The sequence below is a fragment of the Pocillopora damicornis genome, chromosome 6, assembly GCF_964200805.1.
Source record: "Pocillopora damicornis chromosome 6, jaPocDami1.2, whole genome shotgun sequence".
In the NCBI taxonomy this organism is placed as follows: domain Eukaryota; kingdom Metazoa; phylum Cnidaria; class Anthozoa; order Scleractinia; family Pocilloporidae; genus Pocillopora; species Pocillopora damicornis.
The window spans coordinates 10,272,481-10,300,024 of NC_142675.1; the positions used below are offsets into that span (position 1 = coordinate 10,272,481).

At 37.3% G+C, this 27,544-nt stretch overlaps 1 protein-coding gene and 1 pseudogene across 2 annotated transcripts; both read left to right on the forward strand.

Moving 5' to 3' along the window:
- LOC149043878 (protein CFDP2-like) lies at positions 1-1,047 on the forward strand. Its single transcript, XM_089210800.1, has one exon. The coding sequence runs from the start codon at positions 1-3 to the stop codon at positions 1,045-1,047; it is 1,047 nt and encodes a 348-aa protein (XP_089066926.1).
- A 9,855-nt stretch (positions 1,048-10,902) lies between these two features.
- LOC149043879 (octopamine receptor beta-2R-like) lies at positions 10,903-20,772 on the forward strand (annotated as a pseudogene). The gene is made up of 2 exons (XR_016187496.1): positions 10,903-10,992; positions 19,567-20,772. The product of XR_016187496.1 is annotated as an octopamine receptor beta-2R-like (transcript).
- The last annotated feature ends 6,772 nt before the right edge of the window (positions 20,773-27,544 follow it).

Genomic DNA, 27,544 nt, shown 5'->3' on the forward strand with positions numbered 1-27,544 from the left:
ATGACGCAGCGTAGGGAAAGCCGTCAGGATCCTACGCAGCCGATTGCTCTTCTTTCTCCTAAGTCAGCATCCTTATTAGGCATGTGGAATGTGAGAACTATGTTCCAACCAGGCCGTGCTACCATCATAGCGCATGAGATGAAGAGGTACAAGTTATCAATCCTCGGACTGAGCGAGAGACGCTGGACCTCATCAGGAGAGATGAAACTGGCAGATGGCACAACTATCATATATTCAGGCCATCAGGACGACGGAGCACCACACACTGAGGGTGTCGCATTCATGTTAACATCAGAATCTCGTAGAGCCATGATCTCATGGGAACCTATAAATTCTAGAATTATCACTGCCAGGTTCAGGACCAAACATAAGAAGATAACCGCACATATTATCCAGTGCTATGCTCCCACAAATGATTCAACTGAGGAGGACAAGGATGATTTCTATGGTGTGCTTACTGAAATAGTTGACAAAGCGAAGGAAAGAGATCTTGTAATGATAATGGGTGACTTTAACGCAAAGATAGGAGAGAATAACAGAGGATACGAGCAGATTATGGGTAAACATGGTCTGGGGACAATAAATGAAAATGGTGAACGTTTCGCAGACTTCTGCGCAGACTGCAACCTTGTCATCGGAGGAAGCTTGTTCCCGCACAAAACAGCACACAAGGCAACATGGGTATCGCCTGACCACGTAACAGAAAATCAAATAGACCATATATGCATCTCACAGAAGTTCAGGCGATCTTTATTGGATACACGCGTCAAGAGAGGTGCAGACGCTGCATCAGACCATCACCTCCTAGTTGCCAGAGTCAGATTAAAGCTGAAGCGTAACTATCAACCACGAAACCCAAGGATAAAGTACAATGTGCACTACCTCATGGATAGTGATACAGTGCAGAGCTTCCGGTTGTCGTTGTCTAACAGATTTCAGCCCCTACAAGATCTGAATATAGAGGATGAATGGAGTGACATCAAAGAGAGTATTAACAGAACATGTGTAGAAGTATTAGGGACCAAGACAGCTGAGCACAAGGAATAGATTACACCAGGAACCATAGGGTCTATCAGCAAAAGAAAACATCTGAAGGAAGAGTACAACAGAAGCAGGACAAGGAGAGAAAAGGCACAGGCACACAAGAGGTATGAGGCAGCAAACAGTGAAGTAAAGCGTAAGATCAAACAAGATAAAAGGGAATCTTATGATACCCTAGCGACGAAGGCAGAAGAGGCTGCAGCACATGGCAATATGAAGGACCTTTATGATACCACCAGGAAGTTGGCGGGTAAATTTCAACAGACTAGCAGCCAAGTAAAGGACAAAGAAGGTAATATCTTGACCAGGGAAGATGAGCAGCTTAAGCGGTGGGCACAATACTTCGATGATCTCCTCAATCGTCCTCCCCCGCCAGAACTTCCAATAATACCGGAGGCTTCAGCTGAGCTGAATGTGAACTGCGGGAAGCCATCCAAAATAGAGATTGTGCGCTCTATCAAGATGCTTAAGTCAGGGAAAGCAGCTGGCCCAGATAACATACCTCCAGAGTCCCTGAAAGCTGACCCCGACCTATCAGCAGATATCCTCTATGGCTTGCTTGGAAAGATATGGGAAGAGGAGGAGATGCCCCAGGACTGGAACGAGAGCTACATTGTAAAACTGCCAAAGAAAGGTGACCGCCGGGAGTGCAAGAATTACAGAGGTATATCCTTGATGTCAGCGGCAGGGAAGGTGCTGAACAGAATTATCTTGCTTCGTCTTCAGGGGGCTGTGGATGCTGCACTGAGAGATCAGCAGGCTGGCTTCAGGAAGGACCACTCCTGTATCGACCAAATAGCCACACTTAGGATAATCATTGAGCAGTCATTTGAATGGAACACTTCTCTTTACGTTAATTTCATCGACTTTGAAAAGGCTTTTGATAGCCTCGATAGAAGTGTTCTTTGGTGCCTTATGAGACACTATGGCATACCGGGGAAATTCATTCGAATCATCAAAAATTCCTATGATAAGATGACTTGCAGAGTCCTTCATGCTAGTGGATTGTCAGATAGCTTCACGGTCAACACTGGGGTCAAGCAAGGTTGTTTGATGGCACCGTTTTTGTTTCTACTTGCTATGGACTGGATCATGAAGGAAACAACTAGAGAACAGCGAAATGGGATCCAGTGGAACTTATTGGAGCAACTTGAAGATCTAGAGTTTGCTGATGATATCGCCCTGGTGTCAAGTAACAACCAACAAATGCAGGACAAAACAGCACGGCTAACAGCTAATTCCATCAAGTTAGGCCTGCATCCGAATGTGAATAAGACCAAGGTTATGAAGGTCAACTGCACCAACAACAGACCAGTTAAAGTGAGGGATACCATCTTGGAGGAAGTAACATCTTTTGTCTACCTAGGCAGTGTAGTCAGCATTGACGGAGGTTCCGATGAAGATATCAAGGTCAGGATAAACAAAGCCAGAGTAGCTTTCAATACGCTGAGGAAAGTGTGGTCCTCCCATGTCATCTCACGGAGAACCAAATTTAGAATTTTTAACACCAATGTCAAAGCAGTCCTCCTCTATGGCTCAGAAACGTGGAGAACAACTAAGCAAACGTCCCAGAAATTGCAGACCTTCGTCAATAAGTGCCTTAGGCGAATTTTAAAAATCAGTTGGACTGACAGGGTAACGAACGAGATGCTGTGGGAACTAGCAGGCGAGGAACCAATCATAACTCAGATCTCAAAGAGAAAGTGGAGATGGATAGGTCACATCCTAAGGAAACCGGCTAACAACATCACCCGGCAGGCATTACGTTGGAACCCCCAGGGCAAGAGAAAGAGGGGTCGTCCCAGGAACTCCTGGAGAAGAGGTGTAGAGTCCCAAATGAGAAACTGGGGCCACACTTGGGCCACTTTAGGAAGTTTTGCCCAGGACAGAACCCGATGGAGGACAGAAGTGGGTAATGGCCTATGCTCCAACCGGAGCTAAGGGAATATATTATATTAACTGAGTCTCGCCCCGAATTTTTTCTCTGTTTGAATAATTTAGAGATCGAAACTGGACTCTAGTTTCTCTTCAGAAACTTTACTCATGGTGCGCGGTAAATCTTTAGGAGCACTTTCTAAAAGGGGAGAGAAAAGGATTTGTCTTTCTAATTCTCCTTTCTTAGCTATTTTTAACGATAAGTAAAGTACTGATTTTCTTTTCTGGAAAGAGCATATCAGCAGAAGCTGAGCCAAAAAGGAGAATTAATTGGATAAAAAAGGGAAAGGTACATAAAAGAACTTAACGAAAATGAGAAGGTATTGAAAAACTCTGGATTTTAGTCAATTTTTGAGTCTCGAGTTCTTAGCAGTTTTTTTTTCATTAAAATAGGCCCAGAAGGATAAAGAGCTGTCAAAGAATAAACGAAACTTTATTGAAAACAAGACAAATATATCCGTAGTATATATATTTATGTATTTTTCAGTTAAGGTAGAAATTTTAATTTTTATACGTGTCATTTTAATATTTCTTTTTGTTTTGTTTTAAAATGCGAGGCGGTCAATGCCGTCAGCTGAGAAGGAATCGACTTAACCTTTAATAATTCTAGCCAACATATTTGATTAACGGAGGTCTAGAAAATGCAACAGGAAGCTGGAAGCCATATTTTTTAGGGTACAACAACAATCTAATCCAGGATGGAAGATGCCCATGGTTTGAATTGTAGGTAAATAATTTTCCCAATTTTAAGATGAAATCAGAGGTAGTTTAAGACATGTATTCATTTTCAGTTGGTCGACACTTTGGTACAAAAAGTAAATTAGAAATTTGAGAGTTCAAAAGTTAATTTCCCTTTTCACTCACGGTTCCAAAGATTGTATGTACAAATGATTTACATAGGTGAGATCAACGCCAAAATTTTATGAAAAAAATTTGGTAAATGCATTAAAGGTTTGAGTTCATTTTCAAATTTTTCCTATCTACTACAGCAGTTACTGTAAATTAACGATTTTGGTAACAGCTCCTTTTTTTCCTATGTAAATGGACAGCGTAGGATGCAAAAAAGGAGTTTTTTCTGTGAGCTTGTACAAGTATGAAGATTGTAGCTTTTTTTTTCCTGAAATGGCTTGAGCAAGAAGCTCATCTTTTGCGTTCCCGCCAGAATACAAAAGATGAGGAACTTTCTTATCATGGTGGGAAAACGAGGCTAATGTCTTTATCCGAGAGCATTAATAAGACAAAGTTCATGTTGTCAATGTTTCTGCCAGTAAATTTGGTGACTTTGGTGTTCTCTTGGCCAGTAAGTTTTCGTTTAAACACTAGTTTTTTAAAAGACAGGTTTGCATAAGTGTTGCTTCGCTTTTATGGTTTTTGAAAGTTTTCTCTTTCTGATAAATAATTTTGCGATCAGATAAAGTAAATAAAGACCCCGGGAGCAGAATCTGTGGGATATTACCTAGAAATCTGTATTATTCACACTTCTAAGCTTTGATAGTATCAGCTAAGTATGCCGATCTGATTAGTAGTCATACATAGTTTTTATATTCCGACCAATATGATATCGATTCTGACAAACTGTTTTTATAAACCGAGGTAAAGAAATGTTTTTCTACAGAAAAATTTACCACCATGATGGAAAATGGTATTGACTTAGTGTATGTCGTCCTAAGACAATTTAATTATTAGTTTTGCCTCTAAATTTTACTCATTTCATCGACTTCAGTCGACAGTTCAAACATAGACGACGCAGGTGAACAAAAAGAGCCTTTCTCACTTTGTGTCCCCCCCGTATAGCACGATCAAAGCGACATTATTCAAAATGTTTATTTAAAAGTCTTGATAACGTCAACCACGTATATCACGCTGAACAGTAAAACACACGCATGTATGTATCTATTTCCTTTTTTTATTATCAAGGAATTTATCGAAGTGCAAACGGCAAACTGTTCCTTATGATCAAATGGGGCAATGTACTTTGAGTTAAAATTTATCTCTAATGATACAGGGAAATTATTATATTTATTTAACCGTCTGCTACATTCAGACCTTTCCACCATTTATTTTCCGAGCAGTTTAAACAAATTAAAACTGTTCCTGTCCCCTTCTTCTGATTGTTCAAACACAAACCACGCTACGAGAAAAAAAAAAAACGTTGCGAAAAAAGCTATCTTGCTTTCTACAACAGGATAATTTACCTCTAGGATTGACAGACGTTATATTTTTATTGGTTTATGTTCAAGTGATGTCACACGTTGTATTTCCTTGTCTGCCCTCTCAAATGGCTGAGTAATTTTCTGTTGAATTTTAGTCTGTTAGTAATTTAAGTATCTTCCCTACGATTGGTCGTCCGAATGATAAGTCATCTTACCATACTTCTCACTCAGATCGAATATTGACATTTCCTTGAAATTGAGGAAGTCGAAGCTATTTCTTTTTCTGTGCATCTCACTCAGCTCTTTACTACATGGTAAGTAGTAGCAAGGTAAGTTGGTTCTATAGCCTTTCTTTTGAAGCCTCAAAATTGACATTATTTCAAAGCAATTAGGAGAAAGTTCCGAAATTTCATTTCTATCAAGAGCTCCGTTATTGTTTTGGTGGAAAACAATGTCACAGCAATGAAGAAAGTAATTTAGCCATGGTTGCGACGAAAAGCTTTAAATGTTACTTGCTCCAATAGGTACATTGTTTTTTCATTGTTAGAAATGGCTATGCACCTAAAATCGATTCAACGGAACACGTTATGTCGATGAAATCTCATAAAGATGAAACTATCTCCGTCATGGAGAACTTGAGGAGGCTCAATAGGGTTTTTGCTCAATGTTTGCGCGCGCATCAGGGTAATGTTTCTGTTGTAACTTTTTAGGTTCTTTTTTTCATTTCACGGTTACTTAAAGCCATCAAAAGGTTCGGACTTTCGTTTGCTGGGGTTGCAGAGGTAGTATCCTCACTATTTGCAATTTTGCGTTTTCTCCTCTATCTCATATTTGGTCCTATGAATTGTTTGAAAACAGGCAGTAGGAAGGACAGAAATATGTTCAACGACCTTGCAAATCTAAGGATATTCCACCGGAGGAAACGCAATAAATATTGCTCTAAAGATCCTTATTTTCTTTGTTGCAAAACATTGCGTAATGGAATAGAAGTTCGCCAAGATCTGTATCTGAGCGTGCGTACACTTTCCAAGCTGTCGCCTTTTGGCAATCTTTCCCATCGTGTTTACTGTTTGGCTGACTTCTTTTTTAGGCGTAGAAGGCCTATGAGTATTTCAGGTGTAGTTGTTGGAAAACATAGATTCCATGACATAATAACTGTATTGTGTTAAACTGTTTAAGCACACCTTTTCAGGTAAAAAACACTACGGAGCTACCTTAAATCGAATTTTCAATTCTCAGGCGCCAGTTATTTCTTCCCTATCTGACATTGATTTCGAGAACAACTCATTTTCAGCGTTCGTGAATAATAATTGACTGTAATACAAACCTCCCTTGGCAAAATGTTCTTGATCAGTTCTTAAGGCAAGGTAATAAACGCAATTTTTAGTTATTGACATCATTAGATGCGCTCATCTCCAAATTTGCTTTCTGTATTTTCAAAGATTTTCTCCGATCTGAACATTGATCATGATTTGAAAGTTTCAACTGTTACAACCCAACAATGATTAAGACCATGTTATCTCGTAACGAATATTGGGGAAGAAAAACATGAAGTTAATTTATTTCAAAGCAGCATGTGTACACCGAAACCACGTCATATCCACGATTGAAAAGAATTTTGACACTGAGATTTCAAAGAGTAAGCTAATCATTCCAATATTGCGTTGAAATCTGTCAAAATTTACAGTTTGCGAGTGACAAAGCTAAGCTTTGCTCCTCTTTTCCAATTGTTATCGAAATGATAAATTATTCGGAGATTAGTAGAAAATCTTTTTTTATAGTATGTACTACAGAGATGAATAGTGCTTTACGCGTGAGCTGACTGGCTGGTTTGGAAGTTATTATCAAGATCTATTCACTTCTTAGCATCCGAAGAGACAAAATTGCGCGTCAAGAGTTGAACTTCTTTAATTTAACACTTCTCGATATATTGACAGAAATAAACTAATTTTTTTGTTTTCTAAATGGTATAAGTTAAAAAAATAACCTACCTGAACATCGGTAAAAGTGTAGGATATTCATGTAGCCGCTTCACAGCTCGGTAAATATCCGCCACTAGTGACCTCCACCCCGGTAAGTGATCGTGAAATAGTGGAGATTATCGCTATATGGTTTTTAGAGCGTAATTCTTTAACTTCCTTAAAAAGCGGAGGGAAAAGGCTCTGTCTTTCTAATTCTCCTTTCTTAACTATCTTTCATGATAAGTAAAGTACTGTTTTTTTTTTTTTCTGGAAAGAGCATATCAACAAAAGCACAGCCAAACAAGAGAATTAATCAGACAAAAAAGGGAAAGGTAAAATAAATTAAATGAAAACGAGAATGTATTGAAAAACTCTGGATTTTAGTCAATTTTTGAGTCTCGAGTTCTCAGCAGTTTTTTTTAAATTCAAATAGGCCCAGAAGGATGAAAAGCTGTCAAAGTATAAAATGAAACTTTATTTAAAACAAGACAAATATTTCTGTAGTCAATATATTCATGTATTCTTCAGTTTAGGTAGAAATTTTAATTTATATGTGCCATTTTAATACTTCTTTTTGTTTTGTTTTAAAATGCGAGGCGATCAATGCCGTCAGCTGAGAATGAGTCGACTTAACCTTTAACAGTTCTAGCCAACATATTTGATTAACGGAAGTCTAGAAAATGCAACAGAAGCTGTAAGCCATATTTTTTGGGGTATAACAACAATCTAGTCCAGGATGGAAGATGCCCACGGTTTGAATTATAGGTTAGTAATTTTTCCAATTCTAAGATGAAATCAAGAAGACAGTTTAAGACATGTTGGTCAACACTTTGATACTAAAGGTAAATTGGAAATTTGAATTCAAAAGTGAATTTCCCTTTTCACTTACGGTTCCAAAGTTGGCATGTACAAATAATTTACGTAGGTGAGATCAACGCCAAAATTATTGACAAAGATTTGGTAAATACATTAAATATTTGAGTTCATTTTCAATTTTTGCTGTATGCTACAATAGTTCTGTAAATTAACGATTTGGGTTACAGTTCCTTTTTTTCTCCCATGTATATGGACATCGTATGATGCAAAATAAGAGTTTTTTTTTATGTGAGCTTGTACAAGCATGGCTTGAGCAAGAAGCTCATCTTTTGCATTCTGGCGGACACTTTTTTCGGCCAACAGCAAAACAATATTGACATATACAAGAGAAACTTTCTTATCATGGTGGGAAAACGAGACTAATGTCTTTCTCCGGGAGCATTAATAAGACAAAGTTCTTGTTACTACTAAAATGTTTGTATTAAGTAAACTTCACTTTCAGTCTTTGGAGGTTTGCAATTTTTGATGTTTAATAGAACACATGTGCGATTATTTCAAACTTTCAGTCTTTTTCAACTGTTTGCTCCAGTGTTTTTGGTGACTTTGGTGTTCTCTTAGCCAACAAGTTGAGTTTGAAGAAGTGAAATAAGCACTGGTTTTTTTAAAAGACAGGTTTGCATAAGTGTCGCTTTGCTGTAATGGTTTTTGAGACAGCTTTCTCTTCCTGATCACTAATTTTGAATTGAGATAAAGTAAATAAAGACCCCGAGAACGTAATTTGGGGGATATTTATTAGAACCTGCGTTATTCAAACTTCTAAGCTTTGATAGTTATAGCTAGGCATGCCGATCTGATTAGTAGTCATATATAGTTTTCATATTCCGACCAATATGAATCGCTTCTGACAAACTCTTATGATAAACCGAGGTAAGGAAATGTACTCCCACAGGAAATTTACCACCATGATTGAAGGAAAATGGTATTGACTTAATGTCTGTCGACCTAAGACAATTTAATAATTAGTTTTGCCTCTAAATTTGACTGATTTCATGGATTTCAGTCGACGCAGGTGAACAGAAAAATCCTTTCTCACTTTATGTCCCCCATGTATAGCACGGTCAAAGAGACATTGTTCAAAATTTTTCGTTTAAGAGTCTTGATAACATCAATCCCGTATATCACTCTGAACGGTAAAAACACAAACATGTATGAATTTTTAATAACAAGGAAGTTATCAATTCTGGCAAACTGTTCCTTATGATCAATTGAGACAATGTACTTTAAGTGAAAATTTATCTCTAATGATATAGGGAAATTTTTATATTCATTTAACCATCTGCTACATTCAGACCTTTCCACCATTTATTTTCCGAGCAGTTTAAACAAATTAAAACTGTTCCCGTTCCCTTCTGATTTTTCAAACACAAACCACGCGACGAGAAAAAAAAACTTTGCAAAAAAAGCTATCTTGCTTTCCACCACAGGATAACTTACCTCTAGGATTGACAGACGTTATATTTTATATTCAAGTGATTACACTCGTTGCATTTCCTTGTCTTCTCTCTCAAATGGCTAAGTAATTTTCTGTTGAATTTTTAGTCGGTTAGTAATTTAAGTATCTTTTGCACGATTAGTCGTCTGAATGATAAGTTATCTTACCATACTTCTTACTCAGATTTGAAGTCTAAGCTATTTTTTTTTTTTTTTTACTGTGCATCTAAGTTCTTTACTACATGGTAAGTAGCAAGGTAAGTAGATTCTACAGCTTTTCTCTTGAAGCTTCAAAATTGACATTATTTCAAAGCAATTATGAGGAAGTTCTGAGATTTCATTTCTATCAAGACCTCCGTTCGTGTTTTGGTGAAAAACATTGTCACAACAATGAGGAAAGTAATTTAGCCAATGGTTACCACGAAAAGCTTTAAATTTAACTTGCTCCAAATGGTTCTGCACATAAAATCGATTCAACGGAATTGGTATTACACATAACACTTAATGTTCGATGAAATCTCATGAAGATGAGAGTTTTTGCTCAATGTTGGCGCGCGCATCAGCTTAATGTTTCTCTCGTAGCTTTTTAGGTGTTTTTTTTTCATTTCGAGGTCACTAAAAGCCATCAAAAGGCAATGAGCGGGGTTCGAACTTTCGTTTGCTGTAGTAAATATTATCAAAATGATTTTCGTACTTGCTAGTGTTAATTCGGCTTTGCTTTTGATTTTCTTCAATTTGCCTGAGTAAGATCTCTCAAAATGTTCACAATTTGTGCAATTTGTCCTGCCGATCATTTAAAAGCCAAAAAAAATTGGGTTGCAGAGGCAGTTTCCTCGCTATATACAATTTTGTGTTTTCTCCTCTATCTCAAATTTGGTCCTATGAATTTTTTGAAAACAGGCAGAAGGAAGGACAGAAATATGTTCAACAATCAAACAAATCTTAAGATATTCCACCAGAGCAAACGCAATAAATCTTGCTCTAAAGATCCTTATTTTCTTTGTGGAAAAACATTACATAATGGAATAGAAGTTCGCTAAGATCTATATCTGAGCATGCGTAAACCTTCGAAGCTGTCGCCTTTTGGCAATCTTTCCCACAGTGTTTTCGTTTCGGTTGACTTCTTTTTCAACCGTAGAAGGCCTATGAATATTACGGTTGCAGTTGCTGGAAACCCTTGATTCCATGACATTAAAACTGTGTTGTGCTAAACTGCTTTAACACAGCTTTTCAGATAACAATCATGCGATCGTATGGAGCCGCCATGTTTGTATTACATGTTGACACTTGTAAAGCTCGCGGTATGTTCGCACCCAGATGTCGCGTGGTAAAAAACACTATGGAGCCTCCTCAAGTCGAATTTCCAACTCAAACTTTATGAAAAATAACTGACTGTAACACAAACTTCCCGCAGGCAGAAAGGTCTTGATCAGTTCTTAAAGCAAGGTAATGAATTCTATTTTTAGATATTGATATCACTAGATGTGCTTATCTCCAAATTTTCTATCTGAACTAAAGCAGTGGAAGATGCAGCCGAACGCGTTTTACCGTCAGTCGGTTTTGGGTGGTGTGGTCAGAAACAGGTAATCAATGAGGTGAGGCATATTTTCAAACTCTCAGTTACTGCGAAAACTAGGAGAAATGACTGTAAAAAGAATATTGATATTTGAAAACTTGTTTGCAATTTTAAAGATATTTCAAGATCGAGAGCCTCCTGTGAGGGTCAGCTTAATTGGTGAGTTCTGAAAGACCTTGAAAACGCTGACTATCGCTACTACTAGCCGCTTTTTTCGGCAGCTGATGTTGAATTTAAGCCCGTTTTTAGTTTAGTGGTTAAACTCATAGAGATGCTCTTTGAACGTTGCTGAAATAGAAATTCGATCTGTTTAACATCAAATCTTGCGCAAAACATGTCTGAGAAATTTAGACATTTTATTCGATATTCTACCCGTAATTTCAAATCAACCTCGATCGTGCTGTGCGCTTGCCTGATCTAAAATTTGTTTGAGTGTTGATGGCTGGTGGAAAATTTTTAGTAACTACTTTAGAACTGTACACGTTGATACCTTGTCTCTGACCACGCCATGCCGCGCCATTTGGTCTCATCAAGTGGAGATGATGACCAACTTTTTAAAAGACTTTTTCTGCTTTTGTGGCAAATGAAAAGAGAAGACAAATCAATCGAGCGATATGATATACAAGTTTTGATTAGCGAGGACACTGAGGCATTACGGGTTTTGGACAACATTCGATTGATTCCCTTAATTTGGTAAACAAATAGGATCTCCTGTGGTCGAAAATCAGGAGAACAAATGATGACAAGACACTGAAATGAGGGTGAAAAAGACCACTAAGAGTAAAAAGCCTTTCTTCTGAACAGTCATATTGTTGAAAAAGCTCAAGAAACGTGACATTTCAAGGGAAAAAGATCCGCTATTGAATAGAGGGAATATTTGAAAAGTGTGGGTGAGAAAATGTCCAAGGCTTTGAAGGTAGAAAATCAAGATATGAGTGGTCATAAAAGAATTCGTCACCAGAAGTGTGATTAAAATATTCTTGTTGTTGTGTACATATCTAAACTTAGGTTAGACAATTTGAAACCCATTTGAGGAAGAACGAATTCAGAAATCACCCGCATGTAAACTGAGGCGGTAGAAAGTTACTAAACGTTTCAATTTAAACGAGATCGCATCTAAAAATTGTTTTTCTTTCTTTACCTCCATACATTGTTTTCGAAACAGGCGAAATTCCGGTGTTTCATCAATATTTACAAAATAAGTATTAACAGTTTGTGATTTGATCTTATTTTTCAACCTTATTTCGTTAAAATATGCAAGAGGGCAAAAAATATGTGTTATCAGTGGGATCATGAGGCATATTTTTTTGAAAAGTGGTGAATGATCGGGACAAATTTGACGTCTACCTTTGAAAGCAACTGGCGTCTGGTGCAATAAATTTAAAAATCAATGGCAGTGTTGAGTCGAAACACATTATTCTGAATTGTGTTAAGCCGTAAGTTTTGTGACCTATTTTTGCGAATTAACTCTAAAAATTTTATCTAAAAATATAAAATCAGGTTGTGATGAAGAGAGATATCTTACCGTGAAATCTGAATATCTCCTGAATTTGTTGAATAAAGACGAAACTTCCAGTTTTTTACATAAACGGGAACTTTACGTAGAGACAGAAGAACGAGATAAGATGAAGCAAACTTAGTGGAAAAAAAATGTTGTACCATTCATGGATATCTTGAATATGAAAGTGATCTTCACAGTGATGGATATCTTGTCGAGATGCTTAATATAGCAGAAACTGAGATCACTCAAGGACGTTAAAATCTATCGAATATCTTCCTCAAAGGTTGGATTTGCATTAAGCATTTCATTTCCTGGGGTGTTGCTAAAGCGTATTCATATCGTGGCCATAAAAACGAATAGGACGAGCCTAAAGATTAATATCATGGAATTCTTTTAAAGTAAAAGTTTTTCTTCTTCTGTTTATATGGAGGCGGTTTTAGATCAATTTATGCTGTTCTCGCATTTCCCCCGGTGACAAAACATGCGCCAAAAATGGGACCGCTTCAAGTTGTTTAAAACGATCCACGAAAGCTTGTAGTGTAAAGCAAAATTGCAGATGGGGAGTTTGGAGAGAATGAAACCTGTGAAAAATACTTGCACAGAAGGCAGTGCGTAAGTAACGGCCAGGTGATCCCACATTAAATGCATATTTTTCTTATTTTGAAATTTCCTGGATATCAACACTCAGAAATTCTGTGGGTAGTCATTATTCCCAGGTAAATTTTGGGACTTAAAATCGTACACAAGTTAAATTATTTGAGCCTACTATGATGACGTCTGCGTCGATGCACTTTTGTCTCGATGTGGAACAATAACCTATTTAGAAAACCATAAGGCGGAGTTATCGTCGACGGTCTAACTCGGTATTATATGAACTCTAAAAAGTGTAAATTCGGCAATTCATTAATGAAACAATCAGAGCCTCGTAAGCCTTCTATTTTGGAGTTTTGGATTCGAGCTTTTTTTTGTTGCACCATAATAGAATCATTTTAAGCAAATGAAGATCATCGCAGTATATACTCAACTTAAGCAGTTGAGAAATAAGGCCTGAAAAAAATTCAGGCCTGAACGGGAATCGAACCCATGACCTCTGCGATACCGGTGCAGCGCTCTAACCAACTGAGCTATCAAGCCAACTGGGAGCTGGTCAATTGTGAGTTCGTTATAAACCCGTAGATGGAGAAGGTGTGATAAGAATACATGAAAGGCATATATTTGTACTGCGGAAAATACATTTTAAGCAAATGAAGATCATCGCAGTATATACTCAACTTAAGCAGTTGAGAAATAAGGCCTGGAAAAAATTCAGGCCTGAACGGGAATCGAACCCATGACCTCTGCGATACCGGTGCAGCGCTCTAACCAACTGAGCTATCAAGCCAACTGGGAGCTGGTCAATTGTGAGTTCGTTATAAACCCGTAGATGGAGAAGGTGTAATAAGAATACATGAAAGTTTATAACGGGTTTATAACGAACTCACAATTGACCAGCTCCCAGTTGGCTTGATAGCTCAGTTGGTTAGAGCGCTGCACCGGTATCGCAGAGGTCATGGGTTCGATTCCCGTTCAGGCCTGAATTTTTTTCAGGCCTTATTTCTCAACTGCTTAAGTTGAGTATATACTGCGATGATCTTCATTTGCTTAAAATGTATTTTCCGCAGTACAAATATATGCCTTTCATGTATTCTTATCACACCTTCTCCATCTACGGGTTTATAACGAACTCACAATTGACCAGCTCCCAGTTGGCTTGATAGCTCAGTTGGTTAGAGCGCTGCACCGGTATCGCAGAGGTCATGGGTTCGATTCCCGTTCAGGCCTGAATTTTTTTCAGGCCTTATTTCTCAACTGCTTAAGTTGAGTATATACTGCGATGATCTTCATTTGCTTAAAATGTATTTTCCGCAGTACAAATATATGCCTTTCATGTATTCTTATCACATAATAGAATCAATGAAGTTTTTGAGAAGCCTTGTCAATCTCACCCTTTCTTCTTACTCTTTTACGCATATGTTAGTTTTTTTTGACGCAGAGACTGGGCCTGCGTGGCTACTCCGTCCAGTGTTTTTGAAGAAAGTTGTAATGTTTTTCAGTATTATCGATATTAGGACTTCATCTATAATATCAATGGTGAAAGCTAAACGAAAACTGAAAAAGTGTACAATAAAAAAGCCCAATAGGTGGTCATAACTGCTGAAAGTTTTTGACAACTGAATAATAATGACACATTGATAGCGAACTAAACCGCAACAATAGCAGCTGGCCAACCTGCTTCATCATTAATTGCGTTATCGTTCTAATGAAAATCGTTCTTCATTTCTTTAAACGTTCCTTTCTGTAGAAAATATCATCGATTGTGGTATGTGAATAGACGTGTTCATTCATGCTTTCAACTGCACTTGTCCCTGGACATAAACAGTGTAAGAAGTACTTCATAAATTTACACTTCGTTATCTAATAGGTAAGGGGACTCTCCAAATTCATTTACATCTGATCATAAGTAGCCGTATTGCTTTTATTAGTTTGGAAACGTTGTTGTATGGAAAGGAATGAAGAAACCCAGCGTTATGGCAGCCAGAACGTAATTTATAGATGAGATTTTGAAACTCAAGGTTGAGTCAGAGGGTAGAAATGTCGATGCAGAATTTGCAAGTTATTGTCAAATTTTCGAAATGAAGATAACCGGCTGTGAATTATCTTGTGTTTTTACCTTTTTAAGACTATACGACGTCCATGTCAGTGAAATTTAGTTATAATTTATTATCTAGCTCAGTTTGCTCTTAAAATTAAATACAGCGGCAAAGCTTTATTTGGTCAGAATTAGGGACAATTTCCATTTCTATTAGATAGGTTTTAACCCTCTGATTGATTTGAATTAATTTATATAAGTTATTTAACGTTATGAGCAACTCAGCCTTCGTTTATCGAGCAAAAAGTAAGACAAAACAAAAAGATTACAAATTAAAGAGTCGAAAATTGAGCCGAATCATTTTATTAAATACGAATGAGCATATTTGATTCTTAATTGTTCAATAAATAAGCTATTATAAAAACTGAAATCATCAACAGTTTAGTAAAAATTTTAGGTTTACACAGTCTTGATAACAACGTAGATATTAAGAAAGATGTTTTTTCGTCTTGTCACGAGCGTGGGACAAAGAAAAAATTCTGAGTCCCCATTAGGAATAGGAGTAGGAAACAGATATTACGCGACAAATATCCGCTGAAGACGAAGGCAGTCAAAAGAAAATTTCACGTTTGTTTTTGTTTTGTTAATTTTCCGTTAGTCTGTTTATTCATGGGGAAAAACTCAGTTTTAGTTATCCGCGGAGAGAAATCTGACATGGAAAGGACAGGTGTATATATGAACCACTTTCAAGCCTTTTGCGCAGGCAACACCCGATTAGATATTTTACGCACCTCTAGCGGTAGTCATGTAGCCGGTGGTGCCATTAGAGACACTAGAAACATTATTTATATGTTCTTTTCTCTTTAAGACTTATTGAATACTGACACCGATAAGCTTTGTAGGGGTCACTCTTTCTGGCCAGAAGTTGGAGCTGGGAAGCCTATTAAAGTTGTTCTCTTTGAAGAAATGGATCCGAGCCAGATGTGTCGTGATAAAAATGGTGGACAATTCTCTTAGACAGAGTGCGTACAATAAAAAAAACACAATGCCGATCTGAGGGATATTACCAATGAGGATCGACATGGAAAAGACAGCGATATAAAATGAGCCAATAACGGTGAGCGAGCCAGTTGCTAATAATTCACGTTGCGCGTTATCAATTTACGGCATGGCTTGACTGTTCTATCATCGTCCGGGTTTACAATTGGATCTTATATCTCCAACCATCCCTCGCATAGAAGATCTTTGTCTTTTCCGTTGGAAAAATGGGAATAACTAATTTCAATTAGAATTGTCCTAAAAACATATCAGTAGCTAAAGACACACTTAAGAAGGCCACAGTTTGGCACCTGAAAGGTAAGAAAACAAATTCAAATTTGAAAGAATTCATACCAGCATGTGTTCACATTTAAAAGCCGTAACTTGTTATGTTAGTAAAGAAGCTTTTAAAAACTCCAGGTGTACAGTTTGATTTGAAACACGGCACAGAAAACTCAGTATGTTACAAATGTTCTCGTCATTATCAAAGAGACGTAGAGGCACAAAATATGAGAAACAGCTTATGATTATCATTCGGCTAAGTTTGCGCTTGGAAGGAAGTAGAGTGACAAGGCTTCGTTTTGACGATAATAGTGATTCTTCTTTCAATTTAAGCAGGCAGGTGTAATATCTTTAGTTGGAATTTAAACAAGTAAATTTAAAGGTGATCTATCATTAGATATAATTTCCTTTTGCTCTGCGGATATTTATTTTACCGCTCGGAACAGAAAAAAATAAGAAAAAAGTAAACAATCAAGAAAAAGGCGAGCAACTCGAAACAAAACGAAAGCGAAAAAAGCTGAGCGAGATAAACTGAGCTGCTTTCTTTCAAAAGGACCTTTCAAAAAAAGGGGGGGGGGCAATTATTAACCATACCTCGATGTAACGAACATTTTGGTTATTGTTCCTGCAAATTCGTTAAATCGAGGTTTTCGATATAACGAACCCTCGTTTTGCGGTTTAATTTCTGAAGGTGAAATGTTAGGTAAAATCCGACCGAATTGTGGATCATAAAGCGCACAAGTTATCTCATATGACTATTAGAAAACAAACTGCTCAAGGCGTGAGTTTTGAACGACGGCCTAATTCTCGGGAACATGGTGATTGCTCAGGGTGACAGCGCTGTAAAACTCAGGTGCTGTGAATGATGTGACCCTACGTTCGATGCATCGGAAAGGATACCAGAGCAAGCTCTTGTTGTTTATATAAAGGGCGGACGATGTTTCTTCTGAGGCTTGCTTCACTGCGGGAGATCGCCATGATGAGCAAACCACGATGGACCAAAACTTTCAAAACTCGGAGAGTCCATTTCTTGTTCTCTTTGGTGATTTTACTCTTTGCTAAAGTTATAATAACGTCTATCAAGGTGCTTGGCATGTTCACAAACCCTTGCTTGGTTCCTCTGTTGCTACTTGCCAGCCCTCTTAGCAAAAAAGCTAAAGGGGACTTCGGAAAATGGTCAGACATTGTGCAAATCGGCAGATGACGTGACAGCTTTAGCCCAGCTCCGTGTTTTGTAACCTGATAACGCGCTCGTTAAACCGATGACAGCGCGAGTTATATCCGTACTTTATTATGATATAAAACGTGGAGGTAGTTACAAAATGTTTCATTATTACAAGATCCCGCAGAGCAACGACACGGTATCACATTTAAGACTTCATCCAAATAAGATTTTAAAACAATGAAGGTGAAAATGAAACTCTCGAGGGAAAAATAAACACAATCTTTCAGCACAGCGGTAGTCTACGACAGACTCGAACCACTGACGACTGAATAATGAAGACTCATTGAGAGAGAATCAAAAACGTAGCAATCCCACCAAAGCCACTCGCTATATATTCAGTCGATCTTCGCGTTATCATTCTAAAATATTGCCTTGTATATCAGGATATAAAATAGATTCTACGTTATTGGATGCTTTCGACAGGAACCTTTATCATTACTGGTATATCATTGTATGTGTTTAGACGTATTTTCACTCCACTTGTGCCTTGGCATATATAGCTCAAAAAGTGCTCTAGCAGGCAATAGTTCGGCAAAACGTAAGTAAACTTGCAATTTTCAAATATTCTAAACGTATCCTTTTTGCAGAGCTTAAAATTTACCATTTTTCCAATTTTATATAAACACACGAAGCTTTGAACAGCTTGTAGCTGGCACAGCTGCCATATGAAGCTAGTGTGGCTTACCATTCATATGAGTTTTTTGGATTGGTAGAGCATCGGTGCGCATAATTTGCCTATAGTTTTAGGTTTGATTCACCATAAGCACTCATAATTTTTTGTTTTACCTAACCTCGTGAAAGGTCGAAAAAAATATCTCCTCGATTCGAAATTTGTTTTCATTTGTATTTAAAAGCCCATTCGTGCTTTGTTTTCATAGAAGAATAAATTAAGGATTGACAGTATGACTTGAAATACGGCAAAGAGAAATTATTTATTAATAACGCATCGCCATGACATGTAGCGGTACCAACACAAGGAAACATCTGATATCCTTTTATTTGGCAGAGTTTGTTCTTAATTGGAAGAAAATACAGTGTTGGAGCTGTGGCTGGTCAGAATCAGCGACGGCTCTTATTTTCATATGACAAGTTTTGAGCCTCCGATTTACATTATGAATTCTTTGGCTGTTCTGCGCTTAGGACTCTGCCATTTGCTCAGCGGAATATCCATTTTACTGCTGGAAAGACAAAACGATTCTAACAAAACAAAGAAACAAGAAATAAAGAAGAAAAATCGAGAACAAGAAAAAACTTTTATCGCAACTGTTTGTTTTGAATACGCATAGTATATGTTTGTTTTGAATACGCATGTATATGTTTGTTTTTCATATTTAACAATTACAGATATGACGGAGATAATTCATAACTTAGCAATTATGTTTTTCATATTTAACAATTAAAGATGTGACGGAGATAATTCGTAACTAAAAACAATGAAAAAACCCTTAAAAAACCCCTGACAATCAACTATTGCGTATTTTGTTGACATTTCGTTTTTCTAGCAAAGCAAGTTTAAGAGAGATATAATGTATACGAGTATGATAGATTGCTGTCTTATGAAAAATATACCGAAGAAAACTATCGATTGTGGGTGTTATCGTGCAAAAGATATCAATCACCTTTAACTGGCCTTTGTAAAGAAGTCTTCAAACATGGCAAATATATCAGGTTTCTCCACCTCCTGAAAACCGTAAAAGCATAAGCTTTTTGACCTCAATATCAGTATTTCAATTTACCAAATCAATTTGAAATCTTTAATTGATCTCACTTACGAAATTCCCACTGACATTTGTTGAAATTTTCTTTCAATCTCAGTTTTTGTATTCCAAATAATCTGAGTCTCTCGTTACTCACATGATACGTAATAGTATACCTTTCTCTAGCATTGTTTCATTTTTACACTTTTGCTCTCTTTCAGTGTTTTCGTCATCCCATGTTGTTCATCGTAATAAATCATGAATGACAGCAATGCAACCTCAAAGTTTCTTCAAAAGCACTCCGACTTTGGACTCAAGACCTTGAGTAAATTTCTTCCAATTGCCATAGTAATAGTTCTGGCTAATGGACTCGTGTTTGTCTTGTTTTACCGATGTCGTCGACTTCGCACCTCTTCTAACTACGTGCTTCTCAGTTTGGCAATTTGTGACTTCAGTATTGGCGCTATCGCTATTCCATACTTCATTGTTCATAATTTTGGCATTTCGCCGCCACAAATGAATTATGGGGTTTACGCCTCGCATACATTACTAGTCATTTCAGGTGCTTATCACATACTCTTTATTACTGGGCTCAAGTACATGGCAACTGTCAGTCCACTGAAACACCACTTGGTGACCAAGAGCTTGGTTTTGAAAATTGTGTTCGGCATTTGGATCACTTCTACTGTTTTTGCTATCATTCCTGTCGTTTTGCCTAATGCTGAGGTATCCGCACGTTGGGAAGTTATTCATACTGCAGTTTGTCTTGTTGCAGTGTTCCTTTTCCCGTACATATTTATGATTTATGCATACATAGCCATGTTCAGTGCAATTACTAAAAGGCAACGACCATCGTTGATTAAGAATAAAAACTCGCGGGAGCAGAAGAAAAAAAAAAGTGACAGGAAGTGTATCTTGGTTTTCGCAACCATGGCGATCATATTTGCCTGCTGTTGGTTCTCTTATTTTATGGTAATGCTTTTATTCCAAATATGACTAAAAGATTTGCTTAGCGTCATTGAAGCTGTTATGGTCATTCGATATATCACATCTTTGGCCAACCCTCTTCTCTACACGTTTTTCAAACGCGACTTCTGGTCCGCCTTTCAGAATCTGTTGCAAAACAAGGAAAAGTTCAGTTCTACTTCGCAAAAAAGTCAAACAGGGTCTCTTAGTCTTACGAGCCGACTGAGATCCAGATCGAGCGTCAACAGCAGAAGGTTAACGACGCTCGAAGGAGAAGGACAAGAACCGAGAATGATTCCCAATAGGAACGTGACCTTTGGGGAAGAGACATTTCTTACAAGCCGTGTTTAACTGCTTGCAGGTGATGGACACTCCACTGAGAAAGGTTTTTTTTTTGCCTAAGAAAACAGCACAAAGTCAAGTTGGACTGAACACTTTGCGGGTATTGGATCAATCAATCACATTGCAAAAATAGGACCGGCATAGCACCTCAAAAGTACGTCCAATTTATTTACCAGTGATAGAGCATTCTTTTAACATTACTTTTTTTGTTTGGTATATTATTATTTTCTTTAAGTGATACAGAATTTACTGACGTATTACACCACAACTCAAAAGCATTTTATTAATAAGTATAGGTTCGCTAATTTTTGTCTTCTACATGTTTTGTGAAAAGCTATAGTAATCGTTTGAAATTAGATTTAAAATAGGTATTCTCATGCTGGTGAGTTTTGAACTGTTTTCATGGGTGGTAAAGAATTTGACGATTGACAGCGCCATTTTGAATCGTGTTTAACAACTTAGCCTCTTTACTGTGAGGAAATGAGTCCCACCCTGCATTTTCCCGTCTCTTAGCGATTTGTTTGAATAATTAGGAAATGGAAACTCAATACAAAGAATGGTTTTTGACGATTACTAGAGCAGGGTCTATTTGTGAGCTGACGTTTTGGTTTTTCTTTTTCGGCCAATTTTTTAAAAATAGCGGCGTCGAGTTTTAGGCATTTTTGAGCGCACAATTCTTTTCCAAAGCTCAAGTTTTTCTTTAGAAACCTAATACGCGGTGAGTGGTAAATTTTTCCACCGTTTACAAAAGGAGCGGAAAAATATGGTCTTTCTAATTCACCTTTTTTTTGCTCCTTTTTTTATGATGAGTAGTGTGCAACTAATAATTTTATTTTCCAACTGCATAAAGTAGAGTACATATAACGCGCGATTAGATTATAAATATTCCGCGATATTATACGGTTACTTGGACAATTAGTTATTTTGTACTGTTTAAAAAAAAACTGTTTGATAAGTTTGGTAGACTTGCCTTCTCTGGTGCCGTATTTAACAGCTGTAAGTGTCGTCGGCATGTGATTGAGTCGGACGATGAAAATGAGATATAGTTTTGGAAATTCTCTTGTTGTAGGCTTAGAGCTCATACATGTCTTTGAGAGTTTATCTCCTGGTAGATTCAAAGCTTTGTTACTTGTGGTAAATTATTCATCACTTTTCATCGATAAACGAACACTTTTCTTCTTGCAGTACTTTCAGATGTGCACGAGTTGAGAACAACGATCGAAAATAAAATTCAACTTTGAATCGTTTTGAAACCCTATGTGACAAGTTGACGTCTCATGGGCCAATCCGACGCGAGCATTAGGTAAGACCTGTCACAAACCGCTCCTTTGTTTGTTTCGCTTTTCCCGCCCTATGAGAATTGCATAAAAATTAAAGCAGTTGGATAATAAATATCTTATGAGACGTTTTGGTGCGCAGTATCACTGAGTATTTCAGTCTTTTTTTTGTATTTTGACTCGCCCTGCGGAATAGTAAAAAAGAAACACAACTCGTGAAATTACTCAGCGATACTACACACAAATACGTCTAAAAATATATATTTATTCTTGAATAATCTTACTGAAACGAAAGCAAAGTACCTGGACAGTTAGTCGGGATACCAGAACTGTCTGGATTTTAAAAGCTTGTGATTAAAAGATTTACTATGAGATTTGTATGAATTACTTATAACCAGTTTACGTAGCATGCCTTATATGTATTGGATAATTGGACCTTTGTAAAGTATATCGAATTTATTGTAGGTATGATTAACACAGAGAACTGCAAAGCTGTTTAAAAAGCACTTTCTGTTGTTTAATTTTCCTTTCTAATGACTTAATCATAATAATAGGTAAAATGGTAGTATCAATAAAATTAATATAATTGATGATGCTGATAACACGCAATTATTGGATAAGGTTGAGCATTATATTTGACAGTTATTCGGAGAGTGTGCGTTGAACATGAGATGGTTCAAAAAAGGCGTGTCGCGCCGAGTTTCAGTTTTTGGCCTTTTCAATTTTTGGCAAAATGCAAAAAACCATTACAGCCAATATTCAGCCATGTTAACCTCGCACTTGATCAATATCGCATCTATATCATGTGATAACCGAATTAGACCATTGTTTTTGGCAAAACAAGACTTTTCTTTCTGAGTTTGCAAATGTCTGATTTAATCTAATTTAACCATAGTTTGTGATGACGTATAGAGTAATTACTCCAGAAATATCAGAGGATCTGAGTGGGTGATGGCTTTTACGGCTCACGAAAAAAAATTGGCCATTTTACGACAAGCCATCCAAATCAGACAAACTTACACATTCCAGAAAGGAAACATTACGGTTACCTTTTGTTACGAATAACGGTTAAAAAGGTTTTTTGGCCTTTTCACGGCAAATAGTTAACCCAATTGAGACACTTATCACTCGGTTGTTTCACTTGGCTCACAAGTAAATGTTTCTTACTCACGATATAGACGATGTTTACTGGTGCTGGGAGACGTTATATAACCAGGTGTTAGATGACCATGCACCAATGCGATCTTTCAAACGACGATCTTCAGTAGAATAGAAGTTTATCACTCCTGAAATTCGGAGAGAAATGGTGGAATGAAAACGGCTTAAGAAAAAATTTAATAGATCACGTAATCAGTGTGATTGGGAGAGCTACCGTATAGTGCGCAACAAAGTAGTTAGCATGAGAAGAATATCTATACGTAGACATTTTGAGAAGCTTTGTTCGGACAAATATGCAAATTAAAAGAAGTTTTGGCGTGCCATCAAGCCTTATGTTAATTCCCGAAAGAATGTGGACAATAGCGGAATAACATTGAAGGAGGGTGACAAAATCATCAGGAATCCTCAAGAGGTGACCGAGACATTAAATAATTTCTTCACAAGCTGTACTCAAAGTGCCAAAGAACAAAATCAAAACGGCTATCCAGTAGATTTATCGCACATATCAAATAACTTAATAAGCAGGCCGAATGTGTCGCTAAGCAACACTAATCCAACAGAAGTTTACGAGGTAATGAGGAAACTTGCTCCAAACAAGGCTTCTGGATGTGATGGGATTCCTCCACTAGGAGTTAAAGAATCGATGGATGTCTTATGCTTCCCTCTTAGTACACTGATAAATCATGTTTTAACTTCAACTAAGATACCACAACAGTGGAAACTTGGTGAGGTCACTCCAATTCTCAAAAAAGACTGCAGCCTATTACAAACTAACTATCGGCCGATAACGATTCTGCCAGCTATATCGAAGGTTTTCGAAAAAATTGTTCATTGCCGAATAAGCCCGTATTTTGAAGAAATCTATTACAAATATGTGTTTGCTTATAGAAAATATCACGGCTGCGACTCAGCACTTCTTAGTCTAACCGAACAATGGAAAAAAGAAATTGATAACAATAAATTGATCGGTCTGGTCTCCATGGACTTGTCCAAGGCTTTCGACACCTTACCTCATGAACTGATTGTTTTGAAATTAAAAGAATATGGAGCAGATGAAGCAACAACCTCCCTGATAAAAGATTATTTATCAAATCGATTCCAAAGGGTGAGACTGGGGGATACGCTTTCCAATTGGCAACCTATATGCAATGGTGTACCACAGGGATCCATCCTCGGCCTTTATTATTCAACATCTTCATGAATGATCTTTCATATGTCATCAAGAAGTGCACTCTGTCCACTTACGCTGATAACACTCAAATCTTTTACGCCGACAATCAACTCTCCAAAGTTGAAGAAACAATCAACAATGATCTCATTAGTGCTGATAGATGGTTTGCGCGTAATGGTATGAAGAGGAACAGTTCAAAATACCAGGCTATGGTGTTGGGAAAACACAAAGGAACTGATGAACCAGTGTTTAAGTGTGAGGAGTCACAACTTCACATATCCAACACAATGGAACTTCTTGGCGTGACAATCGATGATAAATTAAATTTTGAAAGCACATTGCTAAAATATGTAGAAAAGTCATTCAACAAGTCGCCGTATTAAAAAGGATGCAGAAAAGGTTGTCTTTTGAGACTAGAAGGGATTTTTATAAAGCTTTCATTTTACCACACTTTAATTACTGCTCCGAAACGTGGCACTTCTGTAATAAAAAGTCAGCTGACAAGTTAGAGTTGGTGAACAAACGTGCGCTCCGTTTTGTTTTTAGAGATAAGTCCTCGCCTTATGAGGAACTTTGTAAGCGTATCGGTCTCTCAAGTCTTCGCGAAGAGCGATTAGCGAAAATATTGTCCACTGTCTTTAAGATATTAGCCAGTGATGCAGGTCCAAAAAGCTTACGTGATCTTATAACAGTAAGGTGCTCCACTTATAACCTTAGGGGCATCACAATACTGGACCTCCCAAAAGTAAAATCAACAACCTTCGGGTTAAGATCATGGTGATATGCTGCATCGAAATTATGGAACGCTTTACCGGACGAGTCTCGAAAGATACAAACATTTACTACTTTTAAAAATTACTTAAAAACATTAGATCTCACAGGACTCTAGTGCTGTGAGGATCTATCCTTGATTATATTTACTGTTTTAAATGATTACATTTTATACATTTTTATACATTTTTATACATTTTACTTGGTGACTACATTGTTAAATTCTTATATTTAAATATCAGCTAGTTCTTTATCTTAATTTATTTAAATTTATATACCTTCATAAGGCTTTATAATTTCCTTTTCTCTTTTTATTTCGTGGCGTACCTGTAAACTAGCTTTTAGCTAAGCGTTCTGACCACGTTAAATAAATTGATTGATTGATTGAAGGAAGAAGTCCTTGATTCGATCGTCTACAACTTGAAATTCATCACTTTTTAATTCCTGAGGCGAAAATCGAGAGCATTCTTTAAACGTCATAAAGGATAACACGTATTTGCACATTTCAAAGTTAAATTATCTCAGATGTTTATGGTTTTGGATGCAGATGATTCGCACACGGTAAGCTCCGATCCTTACATGTCTTTCTAGCAGGGAAATAGCAACCACTCTTCAAGCCTTAATTCAGGACAACGTGTTTATTGCATAATTTCGAGACATGGACCCTGTTTTTAACCCTTCTTTTTTTTGTTCATTGGAATATTCATGTTCTCCTAGAGGGTAAAGGTGGTCAAATGGCAGTGAAAAATATCGCTAAAAAAAATTGGAGTTCAAACTTTAACTCAGAAACAGCGTTAGTCCGATGACAAGTAATGTGTTTTTTCAAACTACAGAGGATCTTTCACTTGATCTGAAGGCCTTTTGACAAAGAGAAAATTAATTTATATTTAATTCCAACGGATTTTATATCTAAATTCAAATCTTGAATCGATTCAAATAAAGTACCACATTTTCTTGAGAAACTTACCCCACTTATTGTTTTGCAATGCTCAAGGGCATGCATGCAAGTTAACTCCAGTTGATTAAACGGTCGCGTGTCGTTACTCTCGAACAAACCTATACTAGGTTGGATTCTTTCAAGAAAGTAAAGAGTGGATTGACCCCCCCATATATCTCCTACTGAAATTTTCCCGTTCCTGGGCCAGCCAGGATTCTAAAGAGGGTGCAGGGGGCATGAATTTTCCGTATGGAAGCTCCTTGCCAATATTTAGGTAAAAGAACGTTTCAAAATAGTTGAAAATCTCAATTTTACAATTTCCACCTGATTCTTGTGGGTTTCAACTGAGTTGATATTGTGCATTGGCCACCGTAAAGAGTTTCAAAGCTGACGTTTCGAGCGTTAGCTCTAAGTCAGAGCTAATGACGAAGGGCTCACGCTCGAAACCTCAGCTTTGAAACTCTTCACGGTGGCTAATTTTCATGATAAATTCAGTTGATAATAACCAAATTGTCTTGATATGCTCCCCCAGTGACGCAGCACCACAGTTTCTTTAGAAACTTATCCCCTTTTTGCAATTTTTTTCTTTTTTTGTTTGTTTGTTTGGTTTTGGCCAAAACAAACGGTACATCGGCTTGAGCGAACAAAATCCTACCAAATCTGACATTGTAACTTGTATTCCAAGAATGAAGCTACCCTTATTCCCAAGAGAAATCGAACGAGGAAGATCTAAGAACGAAGATTAATAATTTCTTAGCAAACGAACCGAACAGTGAGCGACCCAACTTTACCGACGGATTGAGACCGACCAATCACGACCGACCAACACCAGTAGAGTCTCCTAGCCAATAACATTGACGGAAAACTGACCAATCGGTTTTTACGAAGGGGACTTAGAACGTTCGACTGATAACAACTATTCAATTGACTCTGATGATGACTTTGGCTAAGGTTGTCGAAACGTTAGTCACCACTACCAACAACAGTCCTTCTCAGGAATGCACACACCCGGACGATCAAACTACTCTATTACATGTTACTCCTGGGTTGAAACCATTTACTGTAATAATTTCCGAAAAAAGAGTCAAGCGATGGCAATCCAGAGTTCAAAAAAGTGTTCAAAGCAATTGACGTTTCCTGCATCAACTGAACTCTGTACGCCCAAAAAGATTTGACGCAAACAATGAGAACCTGCACGGGAACCATTTAGCCTTCAAATATTTTGCTGATGTCTCACTCACCTAGCTACAATGAAAACGAAACCAACTCTGGTGACAATAAGAGAGTAAGTTTAATAGTCTTGTGGAATTTTTTCGCGTGAAAAACGAAACTTTGTATCTCACTTTTACCCAGATATTTCACATAGGAAAAGTGGCATCGATTAACATTTGATAGATGGGAGAGTTTTTAAGGGCTAGAAGCTTGAGGCATTTTCTAAGAAATAGAGCATGTGAGCTCTTTGAATATTGAAATCCTGAGCTAAAAAAAAAAACTTCCTGTGTAAAAATGTCAGTAGGCTTGCAATGACATAGAATGTTTGTTGATTCCAAATTTCAACAATAATAATTATATTAGCG

Excerpts from the sequence above, each read along its gene's own strand:
- LOC149043878 (XM_089210800.1), top strand. The coding sequence starts at position 1 with ATGACGCAGCGTAGGGAAAGCCGTCAGGATCCTACGCAGCCGATTGCT.